This window comes from Trichomycterus rosablanca, chromosome 10 (assembly GCF_030014385.1).
Source record: "Trichomycterus rosablanca isolate fTriRos1 chromosome 10, fTriRos1.hap1, whole genome shotgun sequence".
In the NCBI taxonomy this organism is placed as follows: Eukaryota; Metazoa; Chordata; class Actinopteri; order Siluriformes; family Trichomycteridae; genus Trichomycterus; species Trichomycterus rosablanca.
Window position 1 is genome coordinate 33,960,373 of NC_085997.1, and position 16,709 is coordinate 33,977,081.

The 16,709-nt window shown below is 45.2% G+C and overlaps 1 protein-coding gene across 1 annotated transcript in view; it reads right to left on the reverse strand.

Annotated features, from left to right (window-relative positions):
* grid1b (glutamate receptor, ionotropic, delta 1b) overlaps positions 1-16,709 on the reverse strand; it is a 447,082-nt gene that overhangs the window by 69,331 nt on the left and 361,042 nt on the right. Inside the window, exon 5 of the mRNA XM_063003856.1 lies at positions 1,558-1,611. Coding sequence (XP_062859926.1) covers positions 1,558-1,611 — 54 coding nt within the window. The remainder of the gene's footprint in view (positions 1-1,557; positions 1,612-16,709) is intronic.

Genomic DNA, 16,709 nt, shown 5'->3' on the forward strand with positions numbered 1-16,709 from the left:
CCCGTGGGGTCAAAATGATCATGAGAACGGTGAGCAAAAATAACAGAACTACAAGGAGGGACCTGATGAATGACCTGCAGAGAGCTGGGACCAAAGTAACAAAGGCTACCATCAGTAACACACTACGCCGAGAGGGACTCAAATCCTGCAGTGCCAGGCGTGTCCCCCTGCTTAAGCCAGTACATGTCCAGGCCCGTCTGAAGTTTGCCAGAGAGCATATGGATGATCCAGAAGAGGATTGGGAGAATATCATGTGGTCAGATGAAACCAAAATGGAACTTTTTGGTAAAAACTCAACTCGTCGTGTTTGGAGGAAGAAGAAGAACCCAAGAACACCATACCTACTGTGAAGCATGGGGGTGGAAACATCATGCTTTGGGGCTGTTTTTCTGCAAAGGGGACAGGACGACTGATCCGTGTTAAGGGAAGAATGAACGGGGCCATGTATCGTGAGATTTTAAGCCAAAACCTCCTTCCATCAGTGAGAGCATTGAAGATGGAACGTGGCTGGGTCTTCCAGCATGACAATGATCCCAAACACACCGCTCGGGCAACGAAGGAGTGGCTCCGTAAAAAGCATTTCAAGGTCCTGGAGTGGCCTAGCCAGTCTCCAGACCTCAACCCCATAGAAAATTTGTGGAGTCCGTGTTGCCCAGCGACAGCCCCAAAACATCACTGCTCTAGAGGAGATCTGCATGGAGGAATGGGCCAAAATACCAGCTACAGTGTGTGCAAACCTGGTGAAGACTTACAGGAAACGTTTCATAGTTGAAGTGTACCTATGATGAAAATTACAGACCTCTCTCATCTTTCTAAGTAGGAGAACCTGCACAATCAGTGGCTGACTAAATACTTTTTGACCCCACTGTATCTGTAATATGATGTTATCCTGATATAATATTCAGTATCAGAAAGGTTTTAGGACCCTGGGTATAAACCAGTGGGGCTGAGGAGCTGCAGGTTACCACTTCTGGTACCCCTCCTGGCACACCCGCTGTGCAGGAGATTCACCTGATTCTACTTAAACAGCGCTTTTGATCTTCACACTGCTGATCAGGTGGAATCAGGTGGATAATAGAAGAAGAAGATGAACGCCTTTATTCGTTATATATACATCTACACGTGTACAGTATAATAAAAATGCTTTTTCTGTGTAACACAGCATGTTTGGAAGCTGGGGCCGTCTATGTGAAGAGGGAACGACCATCCCTGAACCGAGGGGGGAGGGGGGTCCTGAGAGTACATCTCTCACCATATTACAATGCCGTAATAGGAGCTATACCCCAATCATATGTGTAAGGCACACATGGCCATTGTAATTAATGGTCATTGTGATTTGAATATGGACCTGATCACCGTTTCCATTGTTATGCAATGGTGGTGATCAGTCGTTATGCAAATCAGCTGCATATAAGGTTGGGGGTATCCAGCTCAGACTGAAGAAGTCACTTGGGTGAGTGACAAAACGTATCTCTACAAACTTGTGTCCAGATGAACTGATTCAACTTTGTGAACTGATGGAAAAGCAAAATCAGAAAGTTCTGAAAGGTTTCTTACCTCATTCACGAACACCCAGTGACTGTCTTTGGAGGCCAGGTTGGTCTCGACTGCCTGTGAATACACAGAAAGAACCATAATCATTAACCTTAATTTCTTTTGGGATTGATAAAGTATCTGTTTGTCTGTCTGTCCGTCCGTCTGTCCGTCCAGTTTCCTCCCACAGTCCAGAGACATGTAGTCAGGTGAACTGGAGATCGTAAAGTTCCCCTAGGTAAGTGTGGGTGTGTGTGTGTGTGTGTTTGCCCTGTGATAAACTGGCAACCCGTCCAGTCCATCACAGGGTGTTTCCTGCCTTTCGCCCAGTGAATCGGACCCACCGTGAACCTGAATAGGACAGTGGTGGTAAAAAACAGATGTCAGAGGCAAGCCAGACATTTTTGTCTAATATTAGCGCAGACGCCTTCCCAGAACAGCTGTTATAGAGGTTGTTATACGTAGATGCAAAGGTTGAGAAACCTCATATTAACGTCTCTGGTTTAATACCCAGGTGTCCTCATACTTTTGACTGAAGCCGACCATGAACGATTGACCTTGTGGATTTATATTTGTACATTTTGCATCAGAGGAAGTGAGTAAACATGAATCCTGACAGTACGCGTGAGGAGCAGACGCAGGACGAGTATACAGAGGAGGCTGTTTCGGATGAGACGCTGGTAGTGAATCTTCAGGCTGCTTAACCGGCCAGATGTTCCTCACTGGCACCTCATTTTCTCCTCTCATATAGAACATCATTACACATGTACAGAAATACATTTCAGATGCAAATCCAGAGCGTCTGTGCCTGCAGGTTCCTCGTTACTCAGAGTCTGATTATAAAGGATGAGAAGCGACTGTAGAAGTCTGGCTTTAATTACACTAGCGAACCTGATTACAGTAACGAACCTGATCCTCGTTTACACTCCTAATCCTGCTAAGTACCAGCTTAGCTTTACTAGTTCCAGAATTGAACCAATCAGTTTCTGTGTATAGCTGATCAGGACGTTTATTATGTGGTGGTACGGTGGCTTGATTGGTAGCACAGCCATCTCACAGTGAGAAGGTCCTGGGTTTGATTCCCAGGTGCTTTCTGTGTGGAGTTTACATGTTCTCCCCATGTCAGCGTGGGTTTCCACTGGGAGTTCCGGTTTCCTCCCACAGTACAAAGACATGAAGTCAGTTTAATTGGAGCTATTGTTGTGTGTGTCTGGATCAGAATATGACGTCCAGTAATCCACTATCTTGTTTCTACACTCACTGTCCATTTTATCAGCTTCACTTACCACATAGAAGCACTTTGTAGTTCTACAATTACTGACTGTAGTCCATCTGTTTCTCTGCATGCTTTGTTAGCTCCCTTTCATGCTGTTCTTCAATGGTCAGGAGCCCCACAGGACCACCACAGAGCAGGTATTATTTGGGTGGTGGATCATTCTCAGCACTGCAGTGACACTGACATGGTGGTGGTGTGTTAGTGTGTGTTGTGCTGGTATGAGTGGATCAGACACAGCAGCGCTGCTGGAGTTTTTAAACACCTCACTGTCACTGCTGGACTGAGAATAGTCCACCAACAAAAAATATCCAGCCAACAGCGCCCAATGGGCAGCGTCCTGTGAACACTGATGAAGGTCTAGAAGATGACCGACTCAAACAGCAGCAATAGATGAGTGATCGTCTCTGACTTCACCTCTACAAGGTGGAACAACTAGGTAGGAGTGTCTAATAGAGTGGACAGTGAGTGGGCATGGTATTTAAAAACTCCAGCAGCGCTGCTGTGTCTGATCCACTCATACCAGCACAACACACACTAACACACCACCACCATGTCAGTGTCACTGCAGTGCTGAGAATGATCCACCACCTAAATAATATCTACTCTGTAGTGGTCCTGTGGGGGTAGAACAGGGTGAAGGCAGGTTAAAAAGGTATGTAGAGAAACAGCTGGACTACAGTCAGTAATTGTAGAACTACAAAGTGCTTCTATATGGTAACTGGAGCTGATAAAATGGACAGCGAGTGTAGAAACAAGGAGGTGGTTTTAATGTTATGACTGATCAGTGTATATACAGTGTATCACAAAAGTGAGTACACCCCTCACATTTCTGCAGATATTTAAGTATATCTTTTCATGGGACAACACTGACAAAATGACACTTTGACACAATGAAAAGTAGTCTGTGTGCAGCTTATATAACAGTGTAAATTTATTCTTCCCTCAAAATAACTCAATATACAGCCATTAATGTCTAAACCACCGGCAACAAAAGTGAGTACACCCCTAAGAGACTACACCCCTCAATGTCCAAATTGAGCACTGCTTGTCATTTTCCCTCCAAAATGTCATGTGATTTGTTAGTTTTACTAGGTCTCAGATGTGCATAGGGAGCAGGTGTGTTCAATTTAGTAGTACAGCTCTCACACTCTCTCATACTGGTCACTGAAAGTTCCAACATGGCACCTCATGGCAAAGAACTCTCTGAGGATCTTAAAAGACGAATTGTTGCGCTACATGAAGATGGCCAAGGCTACAAGAAAATTGCCAACACCCTGAAACTGAGCTGCAGCACAGTGGCCAAGATCATCCAGCGTTTTAAAAGAGCAGGGTCCACTCAGAACAGACCTCGCGTTGGTCGTCCAAAGAAGCTGAGTGCACGTGCTCAGCGTCACATCCAACTGGTGTCTCTGAAAGATAGGCGCAGGAGTGCTGTCAGCATTGCTGCAGAGATTGAAAAGGTGGGGGGTCAGCCTGTCAGTGCTCAGACCATACGCCGCACACTACATCAAATTGGTCTGCATGGCTGTCACCCCAGAAGGAAGCCTCTTCTGAGGTCTCTACACGAGAAAGCCCGCAAACAGTTTGCTGAAGACATGTCAACAAAGGACATGGATTACTGGAACCATGTCCTATGGTCTGATGAGACCAAGATTAATTTGTTTGGTTCAGATGGTCTCAAGCATGTGTGGCGGCAATCAGGTGAGGAGTACAAAGATAAGTGTGTCATGCCTACAGTCAAGCATGGAGGTGGGAATGCCATGGTCTGGGGCTGCATGAGTGCAGCAGGTGTTGGGGAGTTACATTTCATTGAGGGACACATGAACTCCAATATGTACTGTGAAATACTGAAGCAGAGCATGATCCCCTCCCTCCGGAAACTAGGTCGCAGGGCAGTGTTCCAGCATGATAATGACCCCAAACACACCTCTAAGACGACCACTGCTTTATTGAAGAGGCTGAGGGTAAAGGTGATGGACTGGCCAAGCATGTCTCCAGACCTAAACCCAATAGAACATCTTTGGGGCATCCTCAAGCGGAAGGTGGAGGAGCACAAAGTCTCGAATATCCGCCAGCTCCGTGATGTCGTCATGGAGGAGTGGAAAAGCATTCCAGTGGCAACCTGTGAAGCTCTGGTAAACTCCATGCCCAGGAGAGTTAAGGCAGTTCTGGGAAATAATGGTGGCCACACAAAATATTGACACTTTAAGAACTTTCACTAAGGGGTGTACTCACTTTTGTTGCCGGTGGTTTAGACATTAATGGCTGTATATTGAGTTATTTTGAGGGAAGAATAAATTTACACTGTTATATAAGCTGCACACAGACTACTTTTCATTGTGTCAAAGTGTCATTTTGTCAGTGTTGTCCCATGAAAAGATATACTTAAATATCTGCAGAAATGTGAGGGGTGTACTCACTTTTGTGATACACTGTATATTAGACGATTGCAGCAATCCGTTCATCATCTGATTATCAGTCTGTCTGTAAACACGCTCAGCGCTAACATATCCGACGCTTCGTTTCCAGCGACGCGTCACGTCTGTAATATTTCTCCCGTCGAACGGCGGCTAATTTCACGCATCAATCATCCGCGGCGTCTCTTTGGAACCTGCCGGTGATTTGTCAAAGGTGTTACGGCGTCACCACTCACGGGCTCACAAGGCCAACCTGTGATTTCTGTCCCCGCGTGTCGCAGCCTTGATCCCGGCGCCGGCGCAAGCTAATTCCAGCTAGCAAATCAAAGTCGGGCTGCCACGCCTCACCGAGCGATGCTCACCGGGGCTCTGCAATTTCGGCTGAGTATAAGTGGCTGGCAGAGCTTTCGGAGCATGAAGGCTGTGATTTTTGGAGTGTGCCCGAGTGACAGGCTCAGGAAGGGGGGCGGGGTGGACGGGGGGCGTCGATGATGGGGAGGGGGAGGGGTTAAACCTTTCAGCTTGAGCAGCAAATCTGACAGGCATTAACGAGGCGGGGGATTGCGCCGTGACCCGGCCCGGTGCACACCGAAATTCTCCATGTAAGAGCTTTTACAAACAGGGGTCAGAATGCTCAGGTCCACTGCCTTTTTTTCCTTCTCTCTTTCCTCTGAATAACGGCAGGTAGGTGTGCACCGTGTGAATTCACTCCTCATCACACCAAGGGTCTGTCTGATAACCTGGTGATCTCTCTACACAGACGCATTTTACATCATTCTACACCCCAGAAAAGAGGGCGTGTCTAAATCCTTAAAATGCTCCTACTGAGGCGCCTTAATCCTGAGTGATAATCTGACTGAATAACGAGTGAGCATCTGATGCTTCCTCAGCACTGAAGGCAATCCCAGCATTCAGTGCGGCACGACTTTTCTCACAAAAAATGACAAACATGGCGGACGAATGCGAAGCAACCAACAGAGTTCTTTTTAAATGTAAATAAATTCTTACTGATAGCGGCATGGTGGCTTAGTGGGTAGCACTGTCGACTCACAGCAAGAAGGTCCTGGGTTCGATCCCCAGGCCGGGCTGTCCGGGTCCTTTCTGTGCAGAGTTTGCATGTTCTCCCCGTGTCTGTGTGGGTTTCCTCCGGGAGCTCCCGTTTCCTCCCACAGTCCAAAAACATGCAGTCAAGCTAATTAGAGACACTGAATTGCCCTATAAGTGAATGGGTGTGTGTATGTGTGTGTGTCTGCCCTGCGATGGACTGGCGTCCCGTCCAGGGAAGATTCTGGAAGGAAAGAAAAAAGCCTGGAGAAGTTTAATCACTGAAGCAGCCTAGATATGAAATCAATCATCTGAATAAATGAGCGAGCACTCAGATCCTCTCGATTCCTCTCAGATCTTCTCAGATCAATCACGTCCGATTAGAAAGAAAATTAGCAGCAAACGTTCCAGGTTTGGTTCGATGCGCCGACGCTGAACAGACCTTCTGATCTCAGCGAAATCAGCGGCCGCGCTCCAGGACGGACCCGAGCGAGGAGCTTTGATATGAAGCCGGATGATGGATCGGCGCGTGTGGGAGGCTGATGGATGCTCGAACCTCGGGCACTTCTGCATTCGCGCCGGTTTGCCGGGTTTCTAATGGTACTGAAAAGGATGCGAGTTCAGAGAACGCGAGGAGGAACCGGAGAGCGTTTTAATGCAGAAAGGCTGTCGGAAGGTTTTTAGAGGTTCAGCGGATCAGAAAGGTCGATGGGGTTGAGTGCATCTCCGAGAAGCACGTTTATAAGAAGCTGTTAGACGTTCAGTGAGAGGAAAGCAGTCTGCTGCAGGGTTTTTTTTAAACGTTTTTTTTAAGCGACCCACATTTTTACAGCGACCCAAACAACACAAACGATGCATCAAAACGAAATATAATCAATTAATAAAAATAGTGGCGATCTAGTCTCACTGTGGCTTACAAGATGTAACGTAAAGCCTCCACAAGGGGGCGTTTGTGTACAATTTAATTTTGTTTTTGATTTAATTATTATTATTATTTTTCTCTGCGAACCAATTTTTTGGCTTTTTGGGTTTGAAACACTCTTGTCTAGTGCAAACATCTACTTCACAATGACAAACACCTCAAAAACTAGTTTATTTAAGGAACAGTATTTAGACATCACATATTTATAACATATTCTTAGTAAATACAGAAATAATTGGCTTTTGCAGCATTGTGGCTTAATTTAGATTAATTTCTCTCATCAAACCCTCATTAAATTCATTCAGAAATGAATTTTTAGCAGGTTTCTTAAAAAGGGCAAGTCGCACCTAGCTTTTGAATCACGAGTCGAAGCCCTGCGCCCACAAGAATGAAAAAGAACCAAAGGTAGAAAAATATTGTGGCTAGAAAGCCACTAACATAAAGAGGAACAATCGCACATAACCGCAGTGGCCAAAATAACAGAAACACAGTAACAAACAAAAGACACTAAAAAATTCTCAGCCCGCAAAGGAGAAAGTGGACAGAACAGGGGTAGTGCAGAACAGATAACTGGATGTCACAACATGACAGGCTGCTCTAGACATCTGCGAGGAAAAAAGTGAAGGTAGGAAATGCTAACACAAGCCAGGGCGTCGAAACACCTTCAGCATTTCCTCTAAGTGGGGACCACTCTGAAAAAGGGGTCGTCACACCCTCGCTCATCCGTGGAGGTTTCAAACATGACACCCCCAAGGTAAGTTCCTTGTAAATAAATAAAGTATGCTGGCATGTGATGAGAACTGACATCACAATTTTACAGAGAAATGCAGGTTAGCCAGACAGATGAGCTGGCAAGTCTGTGAGCAAGAAACCGTGATATATAGAGAAATGTCTACCTGGAGCAGATTAACGATTTTGATTATCTCAATATACATCTTCCCCTTTTTCCTACTAATTTAGTGTAGCCAATCCCCTGCTGGGGACCCCGGCCGCGTCCAAGAAAGGTGTATATACGCCTAACTCACACTCTTTCTGATGTGTGCGCAGTCAGTCCACCAATCCCTTCTTATTCTTTCTCACTTCAGTGGTTTTTTCATGTGAGGTCAGCTTTGCGTACGGAGAGCCACGCTCCGATATGTGCACTCCTCCACTTTCTGTACAGGCACCCTGGGCAACCAAGGTCCTTACATAGCGTTGATAACCCCACCCCTTAGTCCGGCCTTTCCCACATAGCAGACTGGACACCAATTATGCCTGCTAGAGGGCGCCCAGTTGACCAGTAGCAGAGCCGAGATTCGACCCGAGAAGCCCACTGTGCCTCCTGAGTGTCTTTTGTTTGTTACTGTGTTTTTGTTATTTTGGCCAAGCTTGCAGTCAAAGTTCCATTTCATCCCAAAGGTCTTAGGTGTTTGGTTGGGTCAAGCAATTTTCTCCATTTTTACTCTCATGGTTTTGGATTGGACTGTCCAACAAGTGTATATTTTATGTCCTAAACAAGTGCACGTGAACTTTTGACCCCTGCTGTAATTGGACAGTCGTGCAGGCCGTAAAGAGCAGGACTTTATAAAAAACCAGCGGCGTTTCCATTCTCATTTTCAATCTCGGTGTAAATTCAGTGGCAGGAAATCCCGAACTGATGATGTGGGGAGTCGGGTGTCGGATGCAGACTGAAATGTAAACATCAAGGAGAAATGAGGACAGGAAGTGCTACAGCGAGCGCCTCTTCCTCTCATCCTATGAATATTTTTCAGTAATAACCTGAGAATGCACCGGTGGCTGAATATCATCAGCGACTTTTGCAAATCTCAGCAAAAAAAACAAACCTTTTTGCATGCAGATGTTTTGATGTTAGATGAAGGAAACTCGGACGTCGTGAGTTTCTTCTTCTCCTCTGAAAATCTCCCAGCAGGAGTGCTGACGTGTGGTCGCCTAGCAACCCGATGACTGAACGATCGCGCGTTTGTTTTTTCTGTATTTGTTGCGCGGTCCTGGATGTTTACGGTGCAATATTGATGCGGCACTCGCATAGCTGCTGGAACTCCATCCAATCACCATCAAGTATCAAAAACAAAACCATCAGTTTGGGGAAGTCCCTTATCCGTTCCTGCATGATTATGAGGTCCAAGAGACTGTTGGACGAGCTTCATGTGGATAAACTCAGCACTACTGAACAACTTTGAGATGAACTGGAACATTGACTGTGCTCTTTTGACTAAATCGGCACAAGTTCCAGCAGATAAACTTCAGAATCTTCTGGGGAAGATTCAAAAGAGACAAGCCTGTTATAGCTGCAAAACAGCCCATGATTTTGAAATAAAAAGCATTTACATTTACTGCATTTAGCAGCTCATGTATCCAAAGCAATTAAGGGTTGAGGGCCTTGCTCAGGGGCCCAACAGTGGCAACTTAACAGTGGTGGGGCTTAAACTACAAACTTTCAGATTAATAGTCCAGTTCCTTAATCGATTACAGTACTGTGACAGTACAGCATACTGTCTAAGCAACTGTGGGTTAGGGGCCTTGCTCAAGGGCCCAAGTCGTGGGGCTTAAACCAGCAACCTTTCGATTACCAGTCCAGTACCTTAACCGCTGAGCTACGTCTGCCCCTAAATCCAAATCGACTTACAGCGCAGTTATAGTACTATGATACTGTCTAATCAATTGTGGGTTAAGGGCCTGGCTCAAGGGCCCAACAGTGACAACCTGGCGGTGGTGGGGCTTAAACCAGCAACCTTTTGATTACTAGTCCAGTACCTTACCGCTGAGCCATTTCTGCCCTAAAATCTAAAAAAAAAACAGTACTGTGATACAGTCTAATCAAATGAGTTTTAAGGGCCTTGCTCAAGGGCCCATGTGGTGGGTCTTGAACCAACAACCTTTTGATTACTAGTCTAGTACTTTAACCGCTAAGCTACTTCTGCCCTAAAATCCAAAGCGACTTACAGTACTGTGACAGTATACTGTCTAAGCAATTGAAGGGCCTTGCTCAGTGGCCCAACAGTGGCAACCTGGCAGTGGTGGGACTTAAACCTACAACCTTTTGATTACTAGTCTAGTACTTTAACCACTAAGCTACTTCTACCCTAAAATTTAAAGAAACTTACAGTACTGTGATACTTTTTCATCAATAGTGGGTTAAGGGCCTTGCTCAAGGGCCCAACAGTGACAACTAAGTAGTGGTGGGGCTTGAACCAGTAACCTTTTGATTTCTAATTTGGTACCTTAACCGCTGAGCTACTTCTACCCTAAAATCCAGAAAAACCCTCAGTACTGTGTCAGTACTATGACAATGTCTACTTACTTGCGGGTTAAGAGCCTTGCTTAAGGGCCCAACGGTGACAACCTGGCAGTGGTGGGGCTTGAACCTGCAACCTTTTGATTATTAGTCCAGTACTGTTACCACTGAGCTACTTCTGCTCCAAAAGTAAAAAAAAAAAAAGTACTATGATGCCTTCTACTCAGTTGAGGGTTAAGGGCTTTGTTCAAGGGCCCAACAGCGACAACCTGGTAGTGGTGGGGCTTGAACTGGCAACCTTTTGATTTCTAGTCCAGTACCTTAACCGCTAGGCTAAAACTGCTGATTTCCTCCAACAATTCCAAAGTAATTTAAACATGAGTGGTGGAAGAATATGAAGTGAGTAGCGTGGTCCTCCACTGGTCAGCCTGCAGTGCCATTATGTGGCAGGCAGAGGTCACCAAATACAGAGTGACCAAATAAAATCAGAGCAAATGAAGCGTAAGGGCCTCGCTCAGGGGCCCAACAATCGTAACCAACAGATGTGGGCGGATGAACGAACGATTGTTAGCGCTGGGGTTCATGAGTCCTTTATTAAATCTCTGTGATTTTTCTCCCTCAGAACTCAGGCTGAACGTTTGTTCAGAAGAAATCACCGTATTTTCCGAGCTGAAGCCGGCGGGATGAATACGAGCGGAGCTTCTCTTTGTGCGAGCAGGTCAGCGAGTCATTGTGAACGGGTGAGGTCTCGGCGAGGGGGGTGACGGGGTGAAAGCGTAACAAAGCATCCTCGCCCGTTATTCTACAAAAATCAATCTTCAAAGAAGCCGCGCGGAGGAATAAATTCAGTTTGTAAATGTCAAAGGAAATAAAAAAAATAAAAAAAACAGAGTGAGAAATTAAAGCGGCAGTTTCAGTGTGAGAAACTGGAGAAAGTTTGTGAACCCCGAGCTGAATTTAACGCTTTTTCAAAGTTCTTGTGATACCCAAAGGTCGTCTGCAGTGGGTGGTGCTGTTGCCTCACAGCATACAGGACCTGGGTTTCATTCCCCCAGCCCAGCAACCAGTGGTCTCTCATAGCGCTTTTCCACCAAAAGAACCATGGTTCTTGAACCGGTTCAGTTTGGGTTTCTTCGAACCTTGGTGTTTTGTAGAGAACCGCCGCACGTTTCCACCAGTTTTTGGGAACCAAGCCTGCGTCATCAACAGTGGGCGTTACACAAGGAAGTAAAGAGGAGTAACATGATGGCGGAGTGTGTAGGTTACCTGAGAGCATTTGTGCTGTTGTTACAGATGATCGTTTTAAAGCATCGCTCAACTATCGGTGATAAGAAGACGTGGACATGTTTGTCGCAGTTGTTGTTTTCTTTAGTTCATTGATGTGAGAAGCGTTTTGCGCTTCGCTCTCATCGCGACTCTCGGCGCAAATAGTCAATTTGCCTAGCGCTCGACTTGAGCGATAAAACATCACTAAAGTTCCACGATACGAACATCTGTGTAAAATAATCATCAAATCCAGTCTCAAAGCTCCACATGTATCTGTGTTTAGCTGGATTTACTTCACGTGTGGTGTTTTTACAGCTCGGGGATCTGAATCCGTGAAAAGCTTCACCTAAATAAAGCGTAACGTGGCTGAATGTACTAAAAGTATGACACAGAAACACTCAATTTCTCTCCGATATTACTGGTTATAAGTGCTCTGTACTGGTTATAAGTGCTCTGTACTGCCCAAATTCATTGCACATTGTTTTAGTACAACAAGCCATGTTACGCTTTATTTTTCACGTTAAGCGTTTATACTGTCCGAGTCACTTTTACCACGTCATATGGGCGGCACGGTGGCCAAGTGGGTAGCACTGTCGCCTCACAGCAAGTAGGTCCTAGGTTCAATCCCCAGGTGGGGCGGTCCGGGTCCTTTCTATGTGGAGTTTGCATGTTCTCACCGTGCTCCGGTTTCCTCCCACAGTCCAAAGACGTGCAAGTGAGGTGAATTGGAGATCCTAAATTGTCCATGATCGTGTTTGATATAACTTTGTGGGAACTGATGAATCTTGTGTAATGAGTAAACTACCTGTTCTGTCATGAATGTAACCAAAGTGTAAAACATGATGTTAAAATCCTAATAAACAAACAAACAAACAAACCACGTCATATCACACAGTTCATCGTTTTGAAAATATCAGTGAATATCAGCGGCGAACTGGATCAAAATTTAATCAGGTGAACTTTTAAAGATGAAAGTGGTTTAAATTCTATATAATTGTTATAAAGTCTCATGTGAAAGCGTCCACTCCAAACATCTAGACTGTGACACGCCCACAGATGACGTCACGGTTCGGGCCAGAAAACCGAGTATTCTGTGGTGCCAGGTTAGAACGCTAGTTCGCTGTCTGAAACCTCTTTTTTCCGGTGGAACCGGAGCTGGATCTGCGTCGGTGGAAAAGGGGTATCAGTGTCCATGTGGGGTTCTTCCAGGCGCTCCGGTTCCCTTCCCCAAGTGTGTGTGTGTTTGTAATGTAATGTAAATGTAAATGTAAGTTCAGAGGGAAGTGAGTATGTCTAAGTATAATAATCTAATCATTAGGAAACTGAGTGAGTGAATCCTCTCTGTAGATCCTCTCTGTAGATCCACTCTATAGATCCTCTCTATAGATCCTCTCTGTAGATCCTCTCTGTAGATCCTCTCTATAGATCCTCTCTGTAGATTCACTCTATAGATCCTCTCTGTAGATCCTCTATATTTCAGAACAGCAGCTGAGCTTAGAGCTTAGAATGCTAGTTCGCTGTTTGGAACCTCTTTTTTCCGGTGGAACCGGAACGGAACGGAGCTGGATCTGCGTCGGTGGAAAAGGGGTATCAGTGTCCATGTGGGGTTCTTCCAGGCGCTCCGGTTCCCTTCCCCAAGTGTGTGTGTGTTTGTCCTGTGATGGACTGGTGATCTGTCTGACGTGTTTATAGTCTTTCATCCAATGAATCACACCCACCACGACCCTGACCATTTGTAACAAAGGCTGATAGACGTAGCAGGACACTCCAAAGAGAAGAAGGCGTCCATTTACATTTACATTTACATTTTCAGCATTTAGCAGACGCTTTTATCCAAAGCGACTTACAATTATGACTGAACACGATTTTGAGCAATTGAGGGTTAAGGGCCTTGCTCAGGGACCCAACAGTGGCAACTTGCAACCAGCAACCTCCTGATTACTAGTCCAGTACCTTAACCACTGAGCTACCACTGCCCTGTCCACTAGGAACACTTAGACACGTGGCAAAAACACACAATGGGCAATGAAAACAAATCCTATGCTAATGCTAAAGAGCACACTGAATCTCATTGTACTTCTACAATGACTATAAAGTTCCCTGTATTCGTAATACTTTACCAAAAACACCAAGAACAGGTGTCTAAACTAATCTCATCACTAAACAACCAAATAAATGCTAAACCCTATGCTAAGCTAACTGCTAAAGTTAACTAAGAACCAAGCAACAAACACTAGTGGATACAAGGATTAAGAAAGGGACACTAAGACAAGGGGTAAGCTAAATCAGGAGCTAAGCTTAAAAAGGGGCCAAGCTAGGACAAGGGCTAAACTAAAACAAGGGCTAAGCTAGGGCATGGGTTTAGATAAGACAAGAAGTGAAGCTAAGACTGGATTTGAGCTAGGACAGGGGATAAACTAGGTTAAGGGGCTAAGCTAGGATAGGGGCTAAACAAAAACAGAAGCTAAGCTAAAAAATGGGCCAAGCTAGGAAAAGGATTAAGCTATGACAGGGACTAAGCTAGAACAAGGGGCTAAGGTAGGACAAGGGGTTAAGATAACACATAGGGTTAAGCTAGGACAAGGGGCTAAGACTAAAAAGTGGTTAAGCTAGGACAAGGGGCTAAGTTAAAACAGGAGTTAAGCTAGAACAGGGGTTAAGATGAGACATAGGGTTAAGCTAAAACATGGGGCTAATCTAGGACAGGGGATAAGCTAGGACAAGGGGCTTGGCTAAGACAAGGGGCTTAAGCTAAGACAAGGGGCTTGAGCTAAGACAAGGGGCTTTAGTTAGAACAGGGGCCAAGGTAGAACAAGGGTTAAGCTAAGACAGGGGATAAGCTAAAACACGAGCTAAGCTAGGACAAGGGGCCAAGGTAGAACAAGGGTTAAGCTAAAACAGGGGCTATGCTAAACAGGAGCTAAGATAGGACAGGGGCTAAACTAAAATAGGGGCTAGGCCAAGGTAAAACAAGGGTTAAGCTAGAACAGGGGCTAAGCTAGAAAAAGGGATTAAGATAGGACAGGGGCTAAACTAAAACACGGCTTAAGCTAGGACATGTGCTAAGCTAGGAGATGGGCTAATGGGCTAAGCTAGGACAAGGGGCTAGGCTAAAACAGAGCTTAAGATAAGACAAGGGGCTAGGCTAAAACTACCCCCCATCATTTCATTTTTGGATGAGCAGTTTTATCACTGAGTTCAGTGATAAAAGGCTAGTGATAGCTCAGTGGTTAAGGTACTGGACTAGTAAACAGAAGGTTGCCGGTTCAAGCCCCGCCACCACCAAGTTGCCACTGTTGGGTCCCTGAGCAAGGCCCCTTATTGGGGCCCTTATTGGGTCCCTTAACCCTCAATTGCTCATCGTGTTCAGCTCATTGTGTAAGTCGCTTTGGATAAAAGCGTCTGCTAAATGCTGAAAATGTAAATGTAAGTTCAGAGGGAAGTGAGTATGTCTAAGTATAATAATCTAATCATTAGATCTAATCCTCTCTGTAGATCCACTCTATATATCCTCTCTGTAGATCCTCTCTATAGATCCTCTCTGTAGATTCACTCCATAGATTGTAGATTCACTCTGTAGATTCTGTACACTCTGTAGACTCTGTAGATTCACTCTGTAGATTCACTCCATTCACTGCTGTTCTGAAATATAGAGGATCTACAGAGAGGATCTCTGTAGATCCTCTATATTTCAGAACAGCAGCTGAGCTTTAATCACAGACAAACGTAGCAGGAAACGAACGATTCGTACCCGCTGTAGCGGATCAGTGCCCGTCTCTGCTGCCAGTCTCTGGTGGGCATGAACCAACATCCACTTTCTTAACTTCTACCTCAGATCTTACCGGCCGCTCGGACAGCAGAACCTCTCGTTACGAGATGCCCGCTTGGCGTGGGTGATGATTTATTGTGGGTAACAATATGCCATGTTGGAGCAGAGCTGCACCATATGAGCGTGTGGTGCCAGTTTTACAGACAGATGGTTGGTACCACGTCGCTGATGCCTGCAGGACCGGCGCTGCTCCGTTTCTCTATCCACGATTTTCCTGGCAACACAATGGGGGCTGCCATGACACCTCCCTATTTCCGTTTGCCGGTTTTTCGTTTCCGGTCACGTTAGATTTGCTGTAGTACTAACTACAACATTATTAAACTACTTTTGGTAAGGACTGCATGGTTCAAATATGAGCTCGGGCTCGACGTGTGTTGCTCTCGAGTGCCACAACAACTCAAAGAAATTGAAGCTGTTATTGGAAAGTACGAGCTTTTAACAGCAGCGGATTGGATTTGTAAACATTGTCGGTGCGCTGCGCCTTACGCTTTACATTCCATAATAATATAATAATAATCATATTAATTATATCAATAATATAATATTTATTAATTAAATAATAATAAAAGATGTATAATATCGTATAATGCAGTTTCACTTTGTATAGTCCAAAATTTTAGAGAGCGTTGCAGAAATTGGACAAATAACATTTAAATCCGGACACCCAGACAGACACGGCTTGTGCAAGTGAATACTGAACGGGTGTAAATACCCTGTTTGTTGTTCCCAGTTCATTGTTTTAGTAAATTAAACAACGCAACGCGTTTTATTCTGTCTCTTCAGCTCCCCTTTCCTGCTTTACATCCACTCATGAACCAATATACACTGTTGTAGAAGTAAAAACAATCAACAAATCAGTCGTGATACATTGTTTATTATTTCCAGTGTTTCACAGCTATTAGAATGTTCCTCGGCTCATCCCTACCTTCCACAACTTCGCTAACCCTGCAATGCACGAGTAACCCACCGTCTCCACTACTCCACTTTCCCTCAGCATTACCCACGCCTGATGTTTACCTTCAGCAATTCCTACGCATGTAAGCCTCTGTGCTTTTATAGTTCTGTAGCTCCTCACCGTCTACAGCTTCGGAAAAGACGAAATGGTTCACTTATATCAATATAGCTAACCTCATGTCATCTACCCACTCTGTAGACGTGGAGCACTGTCAGAACACGGTCACCACAGC